Below are 21,221 nucleotides of genomic sequence, written 5' to 3' on the forward strand. Positions count from 1 at the left end.
GACAAGGCAAATGCTCAATAGTGAATGATGCTCGCTACCAGTTATTCAGAATGAAATGTGCATCAGAATTTGCTATGCCTCCCAATGCTGACTCATTAAAGCAACACATTCTGAGAGCAAATTATCAAGCTGCAATCTACAAGCGAAGTCTGATTCAGTTTCAACACACAACTCCCTGAACATCATGGCTGGAAGGTGTAAAATGGTTTCATCTTTATCATGCTTCCGATCTGAAAGGTGTGTGCAGCATTGTGTTTTCTGGTTGTCAGTTCATCTCTCTGTTCAAACATCATTGGTTTCAAACTTGTTTTGTGCCCCTTTAATTTCATTCTAAACACCTGTGTATAAGCAAAACAGCAAAAACAAAATTTAACCAAGCTATTAATTTGTGTATATGCTATATTTTGTAAATGTTCTGATTTTCCCCCATGTCTGAAGGAGGTGGACCAGCTCCACAGATGTCTTTTATAGACAGCCTAATTTTGGAGATGCTGGATCCAGAGGTGGTGGATGGCATACAGAATTCACAAACAGAGGCTGGAGTTGTAAGCATATATATTTAATTTTGAAGTCATACATGAACTTGTTTACAAACAAACAAGATGGCAGCCTCCTCCACAGAGAAGGAACTGCCCCGGTTCATGTTGATTACCGATGAGGATTTAGAGGAGTTTATCGGTTCTACAGACAGTGAAAGCACTAGAAAGCAAATACGGACTGTCAATATCCAAGGGGTACCGGTACTGTTCTCCTCACTTAAAATCGAAGTGCATTACCCCTTGTCCTTGCTACCAGTCAGGGAAGTTTGGTAAAAACTAACAAGTCAAACTTGATGTATTAATGGCATCGAAGATTCCACTGATAATGTCAAGTGCGAGCCCCCCAAGCAATTAACAATTACAATCGATGGGATGGCAATTGTCCAACAGATTAACCAATCAAAACTGCAGGGACCCAAAACGTTTGCAAATCTGGCAAATGTACTTCTGAGACGTGTTATCCAATCAGCCATCGCTCATGACTCAAAAGAGGTTCGGCGTTTTGTTACAGATACATATTGGGATGTATCAATCAAGAATGCAGAGAGGCTCAAACGTTCAAGGGATTCCAAGCTGCTAAGAGTATTTGGAGCAAAATCTACCCCAATAGTGGTCAACATTTCTCAGCTTCAGTAAACACAAACAGACCTCATTGACTCCTACAGCTGTCTCCACATTCATATGACATTTTTGTTGTTGTTGTATTCTATTGTAAAGGTTTATGTTTTCTTGTAGGCTATGTTTTGTATTTTATATGTTTTTATGATGTTTTTATGATGAATGAAATAAAATAAAATTCAAACTGCAAGGTGTGAAGGTGATATTTGCCCGCCAGCAGAGGTACTAATTGTCACTCCAAATCACCTCAGAAAGATGGAGTACATACTCAGGTTGTTGAAGAACTGGCCTGCGATCATGAAGAAGGTGATATCTGGTATAAAATTCAATAAAAAGGGGCGCAAGGAAAGCCTGTATCTGCATCTGGTAAGCCCGACCTCGTGGGCCAGGGAAAAGCAGCTGCAGCAGAACCACGAAGCGTAAGTCGTCGGCTACAACCCCGCTCGAAGGGGGTAGCATTGTGGAAGCAAAGCCTGCTGGCTTCGCGGAGTCAGTTCTGAATTAAAACCCAAGTCATGGAAAGTTTTCCAAGACTAAGAAAGTGTCCCAGAAACAAGGGGCAACTGACTCAAGCTCATGGCTTAGCAAACAGGAAGCAATGTTTGAACAATCTTGCGAAGAGACAATTATGGCACCTGAAATCCATGATGGAGATTTTGTGCTCAAATTTCTTTCTCCTCAGGCTGCATTGTTTTTCGTGTACGGAGGTTTCTTTACGATCAAGAACTACCCGGGAAAGGCTAAGTGCAACAGATGACGAGTCCCAAGGACAGGACACGCAAGTAAAATCTCTCTCAGGCTGCATTGTTTTCGTGTACAGAGGTTTCTTTACGATCAAGAACTACCCGGGAAAGGCTAAGTGCAACAGATGATGAGTCCCAGGGACAGGACATGCAAGTATAATCTCTCTCAGGGGATGGAACACTCCACACCCTGGCTGCGCAAAATCTAAGTAAAATACTTGTGACGTTTCATGACGTCATAATTTTGTTAACAGTTTCAGAGCTGTGGTTGATTGATTGCGTGTATTAATCTCTGCGATTAAATGATTTTATGCGACGATGAAATCTATGGGAAATTACGTGTTAAACAAATTAATATATTACGGTATGATTCAAGAGCATCTGGAGATATTTACATGTATGTATTATACTCCATTCATTACATATCAATATGGATTCTGCAACCAAAAGAAAACCAAATTTCTCTGGCCGAGAGAGGAGCATTTTAATTGATGAATATAGGAGTAATTTGAATGTTCCGAGGCTGAAGCTGGGATCAAGCTGAACATTCCATGATAGAGAGATATGGCTTGGAAGAACATTACATCAAAGCTAAAAGCAATGGTGGACGGCTTCAGGACAGTGGGAGAGGTAAAGAAAAAGTGGAACAAGTTCTGGAGATATTTATGTATTGTACTCCATTCATTACATATCAATATGGATTCTGCAACCAAAAGAAAACCAAATTTCTCTGGCCGAGAGAGGAGCATTTTAATTGATGAATATAGGAGTAATTTGAATGTTCCGAGGCCAAAGCTGGGATCAAGCTCAACATTCCATGATAGAGAGATATGGCTTGGAAGAACATTACAGCAAAGCTAAAGGCAATGGTGGACGGCTGGAGGACAGTGGGAGAGGTAAAGAAAAAGTGGAACAAGTTCAGCGCACCCTTTGAGTTGTACAGGGGCTACATCGTCCGCACCCTCTATTCCTTGTTATTTTGTTCCTGCTTGCACCGGTAGTCTGCACTGCACGAGATCAACATCATCGCACCCTTGGCATTATGTCCTGTTTGGATCAACGTAAACTTTTTGTCAAATAAAACTTTTGACATCAAATGTAATAAATTTCCTTTGTCAAATCGTGTGCTAAAAGGCTACGTACTATTGTTAAACTGAAAGGAAGTTGAAAGGGCTGCTTGAAGGTTGGTTTGAAAAATATAAAACAAATATATCATGAACTATTTCAAGCCACTAGTGAAATTATAGATTCTCAGAAAATAGTGCTATTCCTGACACATCAATCCATAATTTCAATTATATCCCGCATACTAAGAATATTGCAATCTGATTGGTCAGAAGTCAAGCATTCCAATTTCATGGATGTGTTGTTAACATTTACAATTCAAATTAAACAGCTCGTTATCTAGTGTACACAGACATGTATGATATGTTATGTTATGTGTTGACAAGTTCATCGTTCTTTCAGATTTTTACCAGTTTTATTGACTTATTAACTGAATTGAAACGATGTGCAATGTTTGTCACCGAAATAATTTGGCATTATTGGAAGCTAATTATAAGTATTGGCGTTGGACCATAGACTGTGGAAATAATAACAAGTGAGGTAAGTTCATCGATCTACAATATTCATTTCAATCAATTAATTTGTTCCTGTTTTCACGAAGTGACGGTAGTGAGGAAAATCTGCACGCAAATTGTATGGGATTATCATTCACTACCGTCACTTCGCGAAAATAGGGATGAATTGTTAGATTTTTATGGCTATACTATGCTGCTTACATAAAGAGTCTAGATCTATATAGCGCTGCGGTGCGGCGCAAGTTGACATATTTTTTCATTGTGTCGCCGCTAATAAAAACTAGTTGAAGCTAGCTGTCTGCAGAATCAGAACGCCGCGAGTGAAAACCTAGTTCTTTTAATTATGTAAAATTCACTTTAAATAGACCTTATTGCATATGTGAGATATAAAACAAATATTAACCTCCTTTACTCGGGCAATGGATACAAACTATCATCGCCTCGGTGATGATAGTTTGTACAATTACCCTCGTAGTTGGTTAATATATGCTTACTAGAGCCTCTCAGTGCATGGTTATTTGTTTACTATAGAACTATACAAAGCCAATTAGCTGCGTGCTCAACGAGGCCTGGAAAGAATGTGGCCTTCCTGGATCAATCTCTTCACGGGCACTCAGAAAGACTGCAGCAGCTGCTGCACGTGACAAGTTGTCAGTTGAAGATAGAAAACGAGTAGCCACATTTATATGCCACTCGGTTGGTACTGCCGAACAGTACTACAAAGCGAGATACAAGACTGACCAAAATATCGACACAAGAGACAAGGTGTGGAATATGCTTGTTGGACAGGAAGACCAAGAGCATGCACAGTTGGCATTTACATCATCACAAGAGCCTCCAGCAATTAGAACCCTATGAAGAAAGCCAAGCGCTCGCTTGAAGTTGACCAGTGTGGATCAATTCGACATGGCTACAACGATTAGAGCTATTATCAATAGAATCTGCTGCACAGTCAAAAATCCTAAATTCAGGGATATAACAGACGAGGCTTACCTCAATATCATGGCATCTACAAGACAGAAGGTATTCAAGCGCCAATTTTAAGACAAGGCAAGAAACATGGGACTACAAAAAGAACTTTGGTGATGGACCAACTGGTACTGGTAAACCTTTGTTTAGACTTCTAAATGTATGATCTGATTTTGTTTGATATTTTGATATGAAAGTCTTCAGATTATGAATAAAATGCTATTGACACAAAGAAACAAATTAAAGAGATATGAAGTGGTTCGAACCAACAACAAAAATAAAAAAAAACAAAAAAAAACTATAGAACTATACAGCCATCGAATGGACGTATAGCTTTATCCAATCAGAGCACCAGAAGCTCAACAACCGTGCATCTATTGAATGAATGTGTGATTTTAACCTAATGAGGGATTTCTGCTGCAAGATACATGTAAGTAGCGAAGATCGTTTTTTGGAAAAATTCCAGACAAAGCTGCCCTGAAATATCAACTGAATACTGAAGTTGGCTAAGTATTTTATCTAAGCTGAAAACTGAGTAAGATACTCATATTTCTGACTTACCGTAAGTATGGCATTGAATACCGGTCCTGGGCCCGTATTCAATTCAAGTACAAAATTTAAGCTTTTTACTTAGTATTTGGCTTACATAAAATACTTAGCCAATTTTGGTATTCAAATTGTTTGTTTGTTCTTTGTTTTTTGTTCTGTTCTTTTGTTCTGTTCTTTTGTTCTCGTTTTCATGTATGTGTGTTTTTAGGGGTAGGCTTTTATATAAGGAACTTCCCTCCTTTCTGCCTATCCCAAATGCTCTTATAAATTGCCATTGTATTTGTTATCACTTTCTTGTGTCTTTTTATATTTATAACTCCATTCTGTATTTGTATGTTTTAAATGTTTTTATGAAGAGTATTGAATAAACTTTGAATTGAATTGAATTGAATTCACACTTTTGTGTAAGTATTTTACTTTCAATCTAAGCCAACTGCATACCAGACTTAAGCCAATTATTTGGTGGCCTTGATTGGCAGGCATATGGTTTTCTTACGCAGTATTATATCCCGCGCACAATTATATCAGCGCGCATTTATTGCAATGCATCAATTGCGCATTACTTTTGATTGACCGTATGACGTCACAATGCTTATCAGTAAGTATTTTACTTAAATTTTTACTAACGTAAGTATAAGTCTATAATGCGATTTGAATACAAGATAAGTAAATTACTTAACTTAGCCATTTACTTAGTAAATTTCTTACTTATGCAGAGTATTGAATTGAATACCGGCCCAGGTACTTAACAACACTCGCCTAGATACCAATTTCACTGGATAATACTTACAAGAATTACATGTAGACTTAAATACCTAACAAGGTAACTTTCAATTTGGTTAATACACTCAAGCATATTTTAGTCGCTCTTAAATGGCTTGTAGCACCATGCTTACGCCCATGCACAGTTTCTGCAAGTTATGTGAGGAAACACTAATTAAAACAAGTGGTTAATTTACAGATAATCATGAGATACAAGCAGAATTCCATCATAAGATTTTCTGAAACTAAACTTTGCAATTTGGATAAGACATATATACAAATGAACATATAAACTCCCATAGAAATATAAATCTAGATATCATTTTTGGTGTTTGAGAGCAATATTAGGCAGTGGATGGACTCAAGTGAAAGTAATACGATTCAAGGTGCATGACAGAATACATATGAAATCAAGATCCAAGCACACAAAAATGGAATACAAAAAGTATGGCATATTTGAATAATTTTGTCATAGATTCGGAAAATTTAAATGTAGAATGAAATGATATTTAATCAAATCACAACGATTAAAATATGGTTTATATTCTGAATAATTCAGTAACTGTAAAGCTGAGAGCATATACTGACCCTATCAAATATGTACGACCCTGCATAATGCAAAATGAGTTACATGATTCAATTCATACAATGCCTAAATATTACTGAAAATGTAATTAAATCCATAGGATAAACTAAGAAATCGGCATAAGTTGATACAGTTTGTGCTGTTGATTCTGATGAGATGAAATTCCTGATTTCCTTGAAATATCCACCTCAAAACTAAACTTTACATAAAACCATAACGAATATTCCAATGCAGGAATATAACATGATACAAGCTACAAAAAACAATTATACCATTTTAATTAAAAGTTAAGCTTTAGATAGTCATGATTTGAGTTTAAATGTATTTGAAAAAAATATAAAAAAGAAATCTCTTTTCCTTTTTCTCTCTCAATCTATCTATTATAAAGTTTTGGCATTTCTTTTGCGCGAAGAAAATGGCATGAAATATTACCATGATTACAAGAATACCACTCAAACAATTCTCTTGAACATATTCTATAAATACCATTTGACACAAGAATAAATATAACATGGGCACCATCAGTCCATAATAAAAAGGCATATATTCAAGACAACTGACAACGAAAATGAGGAAATACATTTCAACTTGCGTTTACTTCCTGATGTTTAAATACTTGCTATGCTTTTATATATTTGAGTTGTGCGTTTGGGACTTGCTGCTCGCTTGCAGGAGTTGAGGTGAGATTTAGCAGAATTCTTCACTGCCCGATAGTTCACTGCATAAGACAAGGAAGAATTAGAAGTTAAAAAATGGGTTACAAACGACCAGTATTCAGTAGTAATTACACTGTACAAATGCAGACTTTGTCATAATTTCATCATCCCTAGCAGAATGGCCACCGTGATAGATGTCTTAAAAACTTTCCCCTTGAACTACCTCAGTGTCAGCATGTCTTTGCCACATCTAGGCGCCGTTGTATAAAACTTACCATTGATGGTAACTTTGCCATCAATGGCACCTACCATGGTCAAGGTTTCCGTGATAGTTACCATTGATGGTAAAGTTACCATCGATGGTAAGTTTGGTGCAATGGGGCCCAGATTGGTCTTTGTCTAAATGTTTTTTGTTGTTGTATACAGGTGTACATGGTGTGCAACTTTTATTTTTATTGGTTTAACAAAATTAAAAAATATGACTTTCACCATTGCAAACTAACCCATTAATTTCCAGTAGTGAAGTGATATTTTATGTAGTTCCGTGATTCAAGGAAATTAACATTTTTGGTTTTTGGTTTTGTGGAAAATAAAATAACTTAAAAATTTTCATGCGTGTGTGTATATAGTCGTTCATGAAGTAGGCAACTCGGCGATCACTATATAACACTGAGCTAATGGGTCTTACGCTCCTATGCGACGTGAGTACGTCCATGTGCTGCCCTCTGTATATACCCACGCATGAGCAACTTTAATGATAGTATTATGTCTTTTAAATCTGATACGTACCTTCCTTCAAAGTCCTGCTCCAGATGTTCTAGTAGCTCAGGAGCTCTCTCCAGCATGAGGGTATAGAGTTGATCTAAATACTGCTTCTGTCTTCCTGCCTCCTCTAACTCATCCTGAAGCACATGCAGTATCTCATCCTGTCAACAAATCATAAAGAAGTAGCAGATTAAATCACCGGGATTGGGTATCTTGGTCTCAGATTCTAAACAAAATCCTGGATTTAGCTCATGTTGCAATCATAATTATAAACATTTAGGTCAGTCAGGAATCCCATGACGTTTACAAGCCGCTCGCCAGTCTGATTATCAAGATATTTATGGTTGGAAAAACCGTTTTCCCAAAGGTTTTTATATCACTACAGTCTATTGGGGAAAATGAGTATGGTAAAGCCGGTCACTCAAAGATTTTTATTTGATGATCATTTTGAAGCGCACTTTTTTTTAGGGCTTCATTAATATTACACCATATCACAGACATTGGTAACACGTAGGGCCATGAATCCCAGATTTAATATTGTTAAACGATGCCTTTAATATAAGTTGTACTGCAGTACATACCTTCTTGGCTAGTTTGAGTACCTCCCAGAGCGGAGCATCGTTATCAGCGTTGGCCATGAGGTCATCTGCCTTGATCTCACCATTCCGATTGACGTCAACGGACTTTAGTCTGCTCAGGGCATCGTCACGCTCCTTCACTATGGATGATGTCTCAGAGTTCTATGATCAAAAACATACATTAAAGAAACTTTAGTTCTAATGGTCAATACTACGGGGTGACATGCTTTACTTCAATTGCTTTTGTCACCCCTGACCATCAGATTGTATCCTTCTCTCTCTCTCCGCTCCACTTTCCTGAAACTGTTTGCATGTATTATGAAATTTCTATGTATTATCTGATTGTTATACTCATTGCATGTTTTATGATTGGTCAAATAAATAATAATAATAATAATAACTACACAGAACCAACATGAACTCCCTGCGATTGCAACTAAAGCTGTATCAGGATGAAAAAGAAACTACATGTTTATGTATATATGAGTAGCTTCCCTGTCTAAACACACTGTATCGTAGATCCCTTTCTATCTTGCATTGTTTTATACTGTACATCACAAATGTAATGCATAAGAGACACGGCTTTCAACAAGCATGAGTGTGAAGGCGACAACAACATAATAATAGTTGGATTTATAAAGCACTTTTTCAGGAGGATCCATTGTGCTAAATACTCTTATTACCACAGCTCTATAAGCATATGAGATGATGATGGCATGGAGCAATATGATGCTGAATTACCTTTTGTGCCAACTCAGCTTCAAACTTTTTCATCTTCTGCTCCTGTTGTCGAACCTTGGTCTGCGATTGAAGAAAACATAAAAGGGCATAGAATTATTGTAAGAAAAACAGATGGGTGCTTACAAAAGAACTGTGCAGAAATGTCATAATTTTCTCAAAGAGTATCATACTTGGAATATGAAAATACAGCTTGTATCGAATGACAGACCATTTTTTAATTCTTCTTCATGTACCTCAATATAAATACTCTTGTTATCATCATTAATTAATGTTTAACTATCATCACTGTAAGAACAATAATCATCTCCATAAAAATATCAATGGACCACAAGAATATTCTTGAATATAAATGAAGATTATTTGAGATCAGAGATCTGCAGTACTTTCAGTATCGGTCTTCTATGAAATGTATGACTCTGAAACATACTGATACAAACATACAAAAATAGGAGAGGAACAGGACTAAACAAAGACACAAAAACAAACCTCCAGTCTCTCCTTGTCCTTTTGTAGTCGACTGATGGCGTGATTAGACTGGTTGATGTTCCCTTCATGGGCCATACGAAGCTCCTCGGATATCTCCTGGTTCCTAGACTCCAAGGTGTCAATCTATAGATAGGTTCAAAAAGACTTATGAAATATACCTCAGCAATGGTTTGGGACTTGGAGATTATTCACAAGCCTGTCTAAAAGTAGATATTAAACTTGTGGTACTTGGTTTGATCTGATGGTGTTAGTTGACATATGGGATTGTTCGATATAATTTTTTGCCAGCAATATTATCTGATTTTGCTTGACTATCATTGTACAGATCTTGTTAGTTATGACTTTTATTGGGAAGACATCACAATTTATGTTTTCAGCCATTTCTTTTAAATTGAGATGTACGTGTGGGTGGAAGTGTGCTCTATGATTTAACCAGATGAGTATGACAATATATGAATAACAAATTATATTTTGGTTATTTGATTTCACTGCTGATCATCTAAGAAATGTATTTGAAATGTTGTTACCTTTTGGTGTAGTTGTTGTACTGTGCCTTTTTGCTGAGACAGTTCCAGGATTTTATGCTCTAGAGGTCTTAATCTAAAAGGGGGAAAACAAGAAATGGAGACATTGATAATTAATCAACTATTCATGGTATACAATATATGCATTACAGATTTATGACACCATACCACAATAAAGCAGGGCATTCATCTACATTTGCTATCTAGAAATAATGCTAAAGCCACCACCTGAATTTGGTAATGAGTCTTATGCTGATTAAGCAGCAAAAATACTCCTTGTGGAATAGGGATCACCATCATCATCATCATCATAATCCTCTTTCTCCTCACTACCGTCATAACCATCATTTCATGATCATCATCCACTTTAATATCATCCTCACCATCATCATCATCATAATCACTACCACTACCATCATCACCATTACCACTACCATCATCGCCATCATCATCACCATCATCATTATTCTCATCATCATCACCATCATCATCACCACCATCATCACCACTACCATCATCACCACTACCATCATCACCATCATTACCATCATTATTTTCATCATCATCACCACTACTACTATTATCACCATCAGTCTTGTCATCATCATCACCATCAACCCATCTTGATAATGATCATTGTCTTAATCACCATCATCATCATCATCATCATCATAATCCTCTTTCTCCTCACTACCGTCATAACCATCATCATCATCATCATCATCATCATCATCATCATCATCATCATCATCATCATCATCATCATCATCATCATCATCATCATCATCATCATCATCATCATCATCATCATCATCATCATCACCACCACCACCACCACCACCACCACCACCACCACCACCACCACCACCACCACCACCACCACCACCACCACCACCACCACCCTCCTCCTCCTCCTCCTCCTCATCATCATCTTACCTGTGAACTATTTCAGTTAACCTCTTATTCTCCTGCCAGCAGGCCTCGTAGTGTTCTGATGCAGTGGCTAGCTGCCTGGTCAGTCTGTCCACCTCGATGCCAGCCTGGTCTCGTCCAGCCCGCATGCATACCAGCTGGGCCTTCTTGGACCGGTTCAAGAGGGTGTTGACCTCCAGGACACTTGACCCCAGGGTGCTGTGACCGTTCACCTCTGTGATCCTGTTGTACAAAAGTCACAGAATCAGACAAATGAGGATATATAATAGATTAGGTTCTAGCATTATTTGAACACATCTCCACACAACAATATAACAGACTCTTGTACATTTTCTCACAACATAAAAGAGTCCAATAAGAACAAACAATGAGATAATAATAATATACCATACTGATATAGTGCATATCAAAATATATTAGAAAAAGCTTAGACAGATACCGAGATGTGATTGGTCCAGAGCTCTTCACGTGATATCGATTGCGAGAATCGCAATTGTTATATTTTCCTGGCCGGTCACTTTCCAGTATTAAATTCACCAGCTGGTAAAATGAATATATCTTTAATCAATGCATGTCGCCCTCTTGAGGACTGTATGTCACCAATTACACAGATTACAACAACACTGAAGGTCAATTTTTTTTTTCCCTTGAAATTATTTTTTCCACACTTTTTTTCCCCCCAAAATGATATTTTTTAATAAGAATTTTGTTGTTGTTAAAGATATTAATTTTTTTCAATTTATTCCGAAAATTTTGTTTGTCCTTGAAAGAAAAATGGAAAAAATTTCAGACAACAAAAAATGGACCCCTCCCTAAATTTTCAAGCCAAAGCTATCTAATATATCGGTATAATGTCTCTATGCACTAATAAAACATAAAGAAGGGACTGACCTGTCACCGACACGCAACACCCCAGCAGGGAGACAGCTCTGCACGTAGACTCCGCTCTGTGAGTTTTGTTCGGCCACCTGAAAGTGAAAGCCTTGTGAGCCTGCACTGGCCTGGAGGGCAAACACTGAAAACTGCTGGTTGTGAGGCAAGGTGTGGTAGAGGGTTGCTGCACCTCGGGGTGAGACGGTCTTCTTCTTGGCTTCCTCAATCTGAAGGTCAAAGTTCAAATAGAGACAATGTAAAATGCAAAGCAGAAATATTATTATACAAAAACCATAGTGTATGCATTGTAGTATTGATATGCAAATGAGATGTCCATTTTATAGTAATTTTATTCCCATATACAAATATGACAGAATTAATCCAATGTACATCATACATTTTAGCTCTTGTTGTTTAAGTTTTCCTAGATATCAATAAAATAGTGTGACAAACTAAAAGTTTAAGAAAAACATTGATTTGAGACATCAAAACAGCTTGTCTATACTTTTCATTTGTTGAAACATGTTTGATTTTGGAATAATCAGTACATTCAACAGATTTTCTTTTGAGATAAACACAAGTAAAATTTTAGAATAGATAGTAATCAAAGGTTGACGTGCAGACAGTAGTATTGAGAAAAACAGACAGTTTTTTGTTACTCAAGTTTCCAGTGAAGAACATGAAACTGTAAAAATACAAATGCAGATCCAACTTCATCATCAAATTTGCAATAGCAATTATACCTTGACAGCTTGTAGCTGGTAGTCTGCTATGGCGATCTCCATAGTTGACAGGAGTGTGCTGTGGTCATACTGCGCCTTCAAGAGAGCCACCTCCGCAAGGGTCACTTCATATGCCAACGAGGTGCTTTAATTTATGGTGATATAAAAAAGATCAAAATTAGACATCGGTAATCATCATTAATACTTTTAGTATTAGTCTCTGACAATAACATGTATCTCATTTGGATAAATCAAAAGATAACGAAAAATTCATAACTCTCCATTTCGGCATCTACAATCATCTATTGGCACCAGTAAGATATTTGAAAATTAAAAATGTATGTACAGGTTCCTTTAGTACATGTTTCAATGAGAAACCATTTTCAAGGGAAACAAAAAATGTGGTCTTTGTAGACAAGTGGTCTTTCTATACAGGTGGTCACTAAAGCAGGTTTGATTGTACCAACCTGTCATCCAGTCCTCCTCCCAGCTCCTCAATGCCTTGTTTGATCTCATCCAGATCTCTCTGTCTCTCCTCCATCTCCTGGCTCGCTGTCTCAAGTTCTGCCAGCAGCTCAAGAAGTCTCTCTGGAAGGGATTCTAACAAAAAAGAGACAGTACTTATCATCATTTTGTTACTTCATCTTCCTCTCTGTGTCTCTGATTCTCTCTCTTTCTTTCTGTCTCTCTTTGTCTCTTTCTTTCTCTGTCTCTCTCTCTGTCTCTGTCTGTCTCTCTTTCTTTCTCTGTCTCTCTTTCTCTCTTTCTTTCTCTGTCTCTCTTTCTCTCTATGTCTATCTATGTCTCTCTTTCTCTCCCTCCAACTATACCTATTTCTATCAAGGTATCAAAGCAACAGTAACAAAATAAAAAAATTAAATAAAAAATCTCAAATATTTGTACAAATCATATCTAAAGATATATTTCAATTGTTTATGATATGAGCAATATGTATTCTTACCTGTTTCAGGACAAGAAGCTAATCTCTGTTCCAGTGCCTGCAGTCTAGCGTCCACATTCATCTGACTGTATGAACTACCTAGATCACCCAAAGCCTCTTGTAATGCAGTCAACTATGTAACAATTAAAACAAATAACAAATAACAAATATGAAAAAAGAAAACATTTAATTACAAATATAGACTTACGGTAATAAACCTGCTTCTATCTTCTTTACAATACTTAAAAATACAGCAATAAAATACTTAAAATACATGGACCTGGATCAAGCTCTCTATATCTTCCAGAAACTATTTTAATTGCAGTCTGCAATGCAACTACAACAAAACCAGGATAGATAAATGCACTCTAGTGAAAGCATAAGTGTATAAAACAATATTGCTGCTTTCTTTAATAGTTTAAACTACTTCAAACATGCATGGATAAGGACCTGGTTGTTCTATGAATCAACAAACTTGTGTTCTTTCAAATTTATCTTCAGAATAATAAAATGATTATAATATCTTTACAAATAATTATATTGTACATTTCAGAACATCAATACTTTAATATTTCTATGTGCACTTCTAGAATACAATGTCATCAAATAGATGAAGAAATTTAGTTTGAAAGGATGTGTCTTGCTATGTTTGTTTGTTTTAAAGATTACGTCAAGATTTCTTGTAAGATCAAAATCAAATTGTAACAATTGTAAGCTTACCTGTCTACTTTTTTCTTCTAGTTCTTGAGAATGATCTTTCTCATAAGTGATGTCTTCTTCTTCATCATTAATCTGAGAGGATAAAACCAAATTATCCATTAACATCCACAACATTACTGATAAAATTAACATTATCTTACATGAATTGACAGAGAGAGAGAGAGAGAGAAAGTTGAAGTTCAAACAAAGTTCATCCCACCCACAACACACTCACAAGAAAGCACAGGATAATGTAATAACAAAAATGAAATAAACATCAACAAAATGTTTGACAGGTGGAAAAATCAATAACCTGTCAATCAATATATGAAATTAACATCAGCAAAATGTGAAGCAGGTGCTACATGAATTGGAAAGTAAATTTCACAAGTCAATTACTGCATACTGGGAGAGTACATTTCAAATCTAGGGCAGGTTTGAAATTTACTATTTGCTTGGTATTTCCTGTAAGCAATTCCTCCTGAGTCAATTTCACCTGTAATGTGCTTGTGAAGAATGTGCTTCTTCATGGTTTAAAATGATGAAATGTCATAACAGCACAGCACAAGTTTATTCTGTACCAGAACAAACTTTAAAAACTTTGCTTTATTGTTGTTGTTGCTGGTGTGAAATGAATAAATATGTGCTGATCATACTGATCAAGTGTGATTCAAGAAAAGAACACCACAATTTCAATTTTGTACCTTAACTTCAAAAAGCTTTGTTGATGTGCAGTTTTTACGGTTCTTGTTCTTATTGTTGTTGTTCTTGTTGTTGCTGTGAAATGAATCAACATTTGCCTCAACATGATTCCAACAGTGAAATTTGATAACAGTTCAGGACAGGTTTAAATCTGAACTTCGATTGCTTGTTGTGAAATTAGATAACTACGCATCATGTTACTCAACTGGCAGATTAGTGCGAGTGTCATGTTCAGCAATTGGCACAGACAATAGGCAGACATTTATAATTGCATTAAGACCATTATTTAAAGCTATTAATGAAGACTAATTTCCTGTCTTAATTATACTCAAAGCTACTGTTCAATCTTATAAGTTTATGAAAGCATTATTATAAAGGGATATACACATGTATGCATACTTTGACTTGATGAAAGTAAGGGAAAACAAAGATTCCGTCGATTTCGCTCATGGGCAATGCTGTGCAAGGAATCCTGTACGACTGTGCAAGGAATCCTGTATGTATGACTAGGTTCCTTCTGCACATACTTCATCCATGAATGAAAAAAATCTTTTGAAGTGACTATTGAATAATGGTGATTTCTGGCATCACTATACCATTAAGTATTAACCATAGTCAAATCTATATATTTTCCATTCCTGAATGAAATATATGCCTTGGAAAAATGTCATATATGCTGTACCAGACACCATAGCATGGAATCATCCTCACAAAGAATTATGAAATAGTTCATTTTTGGAATGATACAAAAATGTACTGCATAAGTCTTTGTAAAGAGCCTCTGTACAATTTATGTCATTCACCTGTTACCAATAATTGTATTTCAAAAGTCAGAATACAAACTGCATACATTCCATGTTGTTTGGTATGACAAGCCATGATGTGTGTCCTCTCTAGCAACACTTATGTATGCAATTCGCAATCTGACTATTGAGATATGATTATTGGTAAAAGGTGAATGAAATAATTCATATGAGGCACTCCACAAAGAGCTACATGTATGCACTGCATTTGGATACATTACAAAAATTGCCTACTGTAATCTATTGAAGGTAATCTTGACTACTGAAAATAAATTAATACAGAATTAAATAAAAATACATGTACACCGAGTGTATCATTCCCTATTTCATCACAAAAAAATACAAAAGGGGTTTAAGAGGAAGCAGAATGAGAAAACTAGATGAGCATAAAAATCATTGAAAAGGCTACTCACTTGTAATTCTGGAATAGGACTGATGTCGGCTGCCTTGGTAGGGGCTGCTGCAGCTGCACTTGGTGTTGAGGTATCCTTCCCCGGTACTAAAGACTCCGCAATACTTGCCATCTATTCATTCAATTGAAGAAGAAAAACGGTGAGATATTTTCATTGAAATGCAAATATTTGCCTACTTTAAATAGCGCTTAGAACACTCATAATATTTTTATCTACAGAATAAGTCTTTCTTGTTATTATGTTACATACTGTATAAACTATTTTCATTCTTGGTATTATCACATCTATGATATTATACACTTGATTTAAACATTGTGTATTTGTATGTGAACTTCTAATTGTACCAAACTTATTGAACAATCCATAAAAAATGATGTGCAGTTTACATTTTGTTAATATGTACATGTTTTTTTAACATCCACAAGTATCAGTGAAATACCATATGTAAATGGAGACATCTATGAATTATTTCACAAAAGAAACCATGTTTCAAATTATATAGAAATCAAATGATATGAAGGAAGTAATAATAGTATAAATATTATGTTTCACACATAGGTATTGCATGGATTGAATATAATGATATACTCAGTGACAGGATATATACTTGGAAATGGGTCAGGGGGGTGGGGTATTAACACAGGAGCAAGGAAAATAAAGAAATGTGTATACAGGTAAAACTTGCATTAAATGATTTAATAAATAAACCTTGTTTAGTAGAGTATACTAAAAATAGACATATAAGATACAGAAATATATATTCTCATGCAAACATCTTTTTCTTCAGATACATGCGGCAAAAGAAGATTGTTGTCACTCTGGGTTATTTGTCAGCTCTAAAACTATGCTGGTCGAATAATACATAACTTACATACATACAAGTTGTTCACAACAAAATAAAGCAGTTAAAGCAACATGTATAAAGCAAGAAAATATTGTACCATGAAAATGTTTGGATGGGAGGGAGGGAGGGGGGGGGGTATCATATTGAAAGATGAGGTGTATCAATAGAATGATAATACTCTGCTCTCATAATAAATAGCAAGTACAGTGTGATAAACAACACAAAACTAAAGGAATTATATTACTAATGAGGCTTTTATCTACAGATTCACATGAATAAAGAACATACAGACAATTATTCATGGCAGCATATCTAATTTAGAATTATTTTGATGAATAAATAAATCAACCTGTGAAAATAAAAAGGTTTTAAAAAAAGGTTAGGATTTATAGAAGCCCCTTGAAATGGACGCTGAGAAACAAAACAAACTGTGTTAGTACTTGCGAGCAGATTGTGCATCATTATCCTGTTTCCCAGAATGTGGCAATGTTAATAAATTACTTCTGTCATATGGTATTGCAATATGAAAGTAGCACATAAGACCCATAAGACCCATGGAAATGGTTGGTACTATCATGAATATGGATGAAGCTGATTATTTGCATATATTCATGAACACACCTCCTTTTCAAATCTGGACCCCGTTTCATAAAACTTGTTATCAATAACAAGTTACAAGCTACTGTTATAAGCTACTGAAATCATGGTATCTGATTGGCTGAGAGCAAATTTGTCATAGAAATTTTGCATTTGTTATTGAAAACAAGTTTTATGAAACGGGCCCCTGGACAGCTTTTGGTCGTCAATGCTCTAAAAACAAAAAAATACTCGAGACCTTTTTGATATGCATGTGCTTAACACTTCATACTGGGTTAGTAAATGTTGGCTCTTTCATGAATATTGATGAAGGAGATGATCAGCTTATACATATTCATGACATACCTCCAAGTTTGGACATTTTTTTTTTGTTAGTCAATGCATGATTAAAAAAGAGCACGTAAATGTATGTAAGTCCCATATGAAATATGCAAATGTGTTATCTACATTACATGTATGGGTTAATGGTTAGTAAATTTAAATAGTTGGCTCTTTCATAAATATTGATGAAGCTGATGATACATATTCATGGAGCATACCTCTTTTTCAAGTTTAGACAGTTTTTCGTTGTCGATACGCGATGAACAAAGAAGCTCAGTAGACCCGTAAGAAGACCCCAAGCTTATCTGTTAGAATCAAACCACAGTGTTTAGGCGTCTCGTGTCTACACCTAACACCTGATCACACTTTACACTTTAAAGACGACCTATCACCAAATAATACTTTGCTCTGTATGTTTGGGGTCCAAATACCCTCCAAATAAATGCCCCCATTAAAGAAAAAACTTGAGAGAAAACTTGATAACACTCCTGGGCTGCGTATTGTAAAGAGTTATGATTGATCTTAAGTTTGATCAATACATGATGAGCCATAGACTTTTGCTCAATATTAACCTTACGATCAAGCAAGTCTTTTAATTGTACAAAGTACTTTGTTTGGTGACCGGTCCCCTTTAAGTCTCAGAAGAAAGAAAGCGAACAAACAAAAACAAGAAAATGCAGAAAAAACACATTTGTCCCCTGCCCAATCACTCCATTATCACAGCATAAAATGCACACAGTCATAACATTACATATACACCGGTATATGTAATGTTGGAAGAAAGCATTTTAAAACACAAAATCACACACAAATAATGAGAACTTGCCTTAGGACGATATAACTTCAACTTCAAGGAGAAATTATATCCATAATAGAAGGTCAATACATTTTGAATGAGATCATACATGTATGATTACCCAAAGGAATAAATCTAATACAAGAGTGTACACTTACAACAGGTAGCCATAACATCAAACTGTTATTTCACAAAAACAAAAAAAATTGTGCAAAATAAAAGGCATTGCATCAGAAAGAAACAGTGCTGAAAATTAGCATTGCATTGAAGACACAAATGTTGATAAGAGAGAAAATGTAATCTTCCAAATCAAAGAAAATAAAACTCAGTTTGAAAAGAGATAAGTTAGAAAGATAACATTGCATCTAACTGACTTATTCATCATAATTTCTTAAATATGTATTATTTAAAGGGTCAGACACAAAATTCTAACAAATTATGTTTTCTATGACCACTTGCAATCTTGAGAACAAATAACAATCAGCTTTCAAAGGAAAAGCAGGTGTAATCTTGATTACGGTTAGCTGGAAGAAATACAAGGGACAACAGGACAAACAACTGAGTTATCAATCCTTTATTGCTTTCAGTGACATTCAATAAACCAGTTTGAAATTTCAAAATTCTCAAATTACCCCTCAAAAATAAAAGGGTTTTGAAACATAAGGAGATCCCATTCTGTGTGCAGTTCATATCATTCACTCTAAAGAAATATGAAGTTGCTCCAATCACTCATTTTTTTGTTTCCCCTTTGAATAATTCCACATGTGCATTTAGGATTATCAGATTTTACAAAACTTTCATGAATAAAATATCTGATCAGAGGCAGAGGGTTGTTAACCTTTTGACTACTGATTTTTCTCATTCCAAGAGTTTTAACACAGGGCCTACCAAGATCCAGTAGGTTATGGGTTAAACAAGAGTAAAGCAATATGAGTTTATGCCCGTCTGGTTCTCAACAGCAGATAAGTAATACCTGTAGATGTAATATTTAACCGGTGGTATTGCAATTTGGTCAAAATTATCCACATCTGCCTTATATACTTGTACTTAAATCATAAACTGGCTTATTGAATGGTCACAATGTGCAAATTATCATGAGAAAACATAGTAATAATAATAATAATAATAATAATAAAAGGCATTTATAAAGCGCCGTCTATCTAGACAATTCTATTCAGAGGCGCACAAGAGAAATAGAAAGAATGAGAGAGTTTGGATGAGTGTCATAGTGCCAAGTACAGGTACTATTAAAAAAGATAGCTCAAAGTACTTACAGCGGACATCTTGGAACTAGCTCTGGACGTGAGAGAGTCCCGACGCTTGACCTTCTGCTCTCCGGCATTGGCTTCTTCTTCCTCCTGGGTCGTCCAGTGGAGGCCCCTGTTGCTACGGTCACACAGCACGAAGGCATGGGAGTCTAGCTGGAGAGGGAGTGCTTCGTCATCCATATCACAAACATCTGGAAAGGGCAACAATGAAAAGGGAAAATGTGCATTAGTCGATGATGTACTGATTTATTGTATTCATTTTTTTTTAAATTGAAACTAAATCTGCTACTTTTCAAAATCTATCAAGATCCAAAAGACCTACGTGTATAGTTTTATCCAAATAGTTTTCTAGTTAGGAAATATGTAGTTTCCTTACTTCAATGAATTTGTGTGATTTCATGCTTTTTAAAAAGTAATTTCCTTTACATGTAACAGAACGCAATTTAAAAAATTTACATTCATCTGAATATCCTGATAACAAAACAAGTATAGTTTTTAGTATAATTAATGTGAAGACCATATCTTATTCTGAGAGCCAGGACGGTGTTAACAAACACACTTTACATATGCTTAATGCCCCTCTTGCTCCAAACAGATGATGTGGAATAATCGAGAAGACTTGAGGCATCACTATCACATTCTCGATTACACGTAACTTTGATTTTGTATGTGAAAGGTAATGACACTTAGAACTCAACAAGACCCTTCAAGATCTAATAAGCAAGTCCTACACCATGGAATACAGGAGCTGCTGGACATTTTTGAAAGCAAGGGAGGGGGCTGAGCATGCGAACAGGCGTATTGATTAATTGCAGTGCTGTGGTATTGTACGCATTTGCTTGAAAGAAATATAATATATGTATACACATATAATCTGCAAAGGGCTGCAGCCCCTGGAATAATATAATCAGTTATTATACAATGTAGTTACTGTCGGGTAAATTTAAAAAGTAGGGGATAAAATTGTCTACCTCCATCCTTGTCAACTTCTAAGAGACAGAAGAGGGTTGGGTCAACGTTCTTCATCTCAAACTTCTTGAGAGCCAGAATGACCACTTCACTGGTCGGAGTGGACAGAGAGATACTGATCAGCTTGCCCTTGGGTGGCTGACCAGGAATTCTTAGGACAGTCTGAAAAAAAGGAAAATGATTAAGTCATGAGCATATCAATAAATGGGTGAAAAGTCAGAAGCTGCTGAAAACCGTTGCACTAT

The 21,221-nt window shown here is 35.9% G+C and overlaps 1 protein-coding gene across 3 annotated transcripts in view; it reads right to left on the reverse strand.

Moving 5' to 3' along the window:
• Positions 1 to 6,479: 6,479 nt before the first annotated feature.
• The window catches only part of LOC589102, a 32,607-nt gene continuing 17,865 nt past the window's right edge, over positions 6,480 to 21,221 (reverse strand). For 2 of the 3 annotated variants that reach the window (XM_030991784.1, XM_030991785.1), the window contains exons 13-28: positions 20,979 to 21,138; positions 20,014 to 20,198; positions 18,162 to 18,248; positions 16,182 to 16,292; positions 14,285 to 14,356; positions 13,586 to 13,697; positions 13,092 to 13,224; positions 12,646 to 12,769; positions 11,921 to 12,129; positions 11,033 to 11,251; positions 10,100 to 10,172; positions 9,573 to 9,695; positions 9,087 to 9,146; positions 8,349 to 8,507; positions 7,792 to 7,928; positions 6,480 to 7,064 (exon numbers count right to left, since the gene is read on the reverse strand). In XM_030991784.1, the coding sequence (XP_030847644.1) occupies positions 7,034 to 7,064; positions 7,792 to 7,928; positions 8,349 to 8,507; positions 9,087 to 9,146; positions 9,573 to 9,695; positions 10,100 to 10,172; positions 11,033 to 11,251; positions 11,921 to 12,129; positions 12,646 to 12,769; positions 13,092 to 13,224; positions 13,586 to 13,697; positions 14,285 to 14,356; positions 16,182 to 16,292; positions 18,162 to 18,248; positions 20,014 to 20,198; positions 20,979 to 21,138 (1,995 nt within the window). In that variant the 3' untranslated portion in view covers positions 6,480 to 7,033. The remainder of the gene's footprint in view (positions 7,065 to 7,791; positions 7,929 to 8,348; positions 8,508 to 9,086; positions 9,147 to 9,572; positions 9,696 to 10,099; positions 10,173 to 11,032; positions 11,252 to 11,920; positions 12,130 to 12,645; positions 12,770 to 13,091; positions 13,225 to 13,585; positions 13,698 to 14,284; positions 14,357 to 16,181; positions 16,293 to 18,161; positions 18,249 to 20,013; positions 20,199 to 20,978; positions 21,139 to 21,221) is intronic. The other variant, XM_030991786.1, reaches the window with a different exon arrangement.

This window comes from Strongylocentrotus purpuratus, unplaced genomic scaffold, assembly GCF_000002235.5.
Source record: "Strongylocentrotus purpuratus isolate Spur 01 unplaced genomic scaffold, Spur_5.0 spur5_scaffold_2, whole genome shotgun sequence".
NCBI lineage: Eukaryota > Metazoa > Echinodermata > Echinoidea > Camarodonta > Strongylocentrotidae > Strongylocentrotus > Strongylocentrotus purpuratus.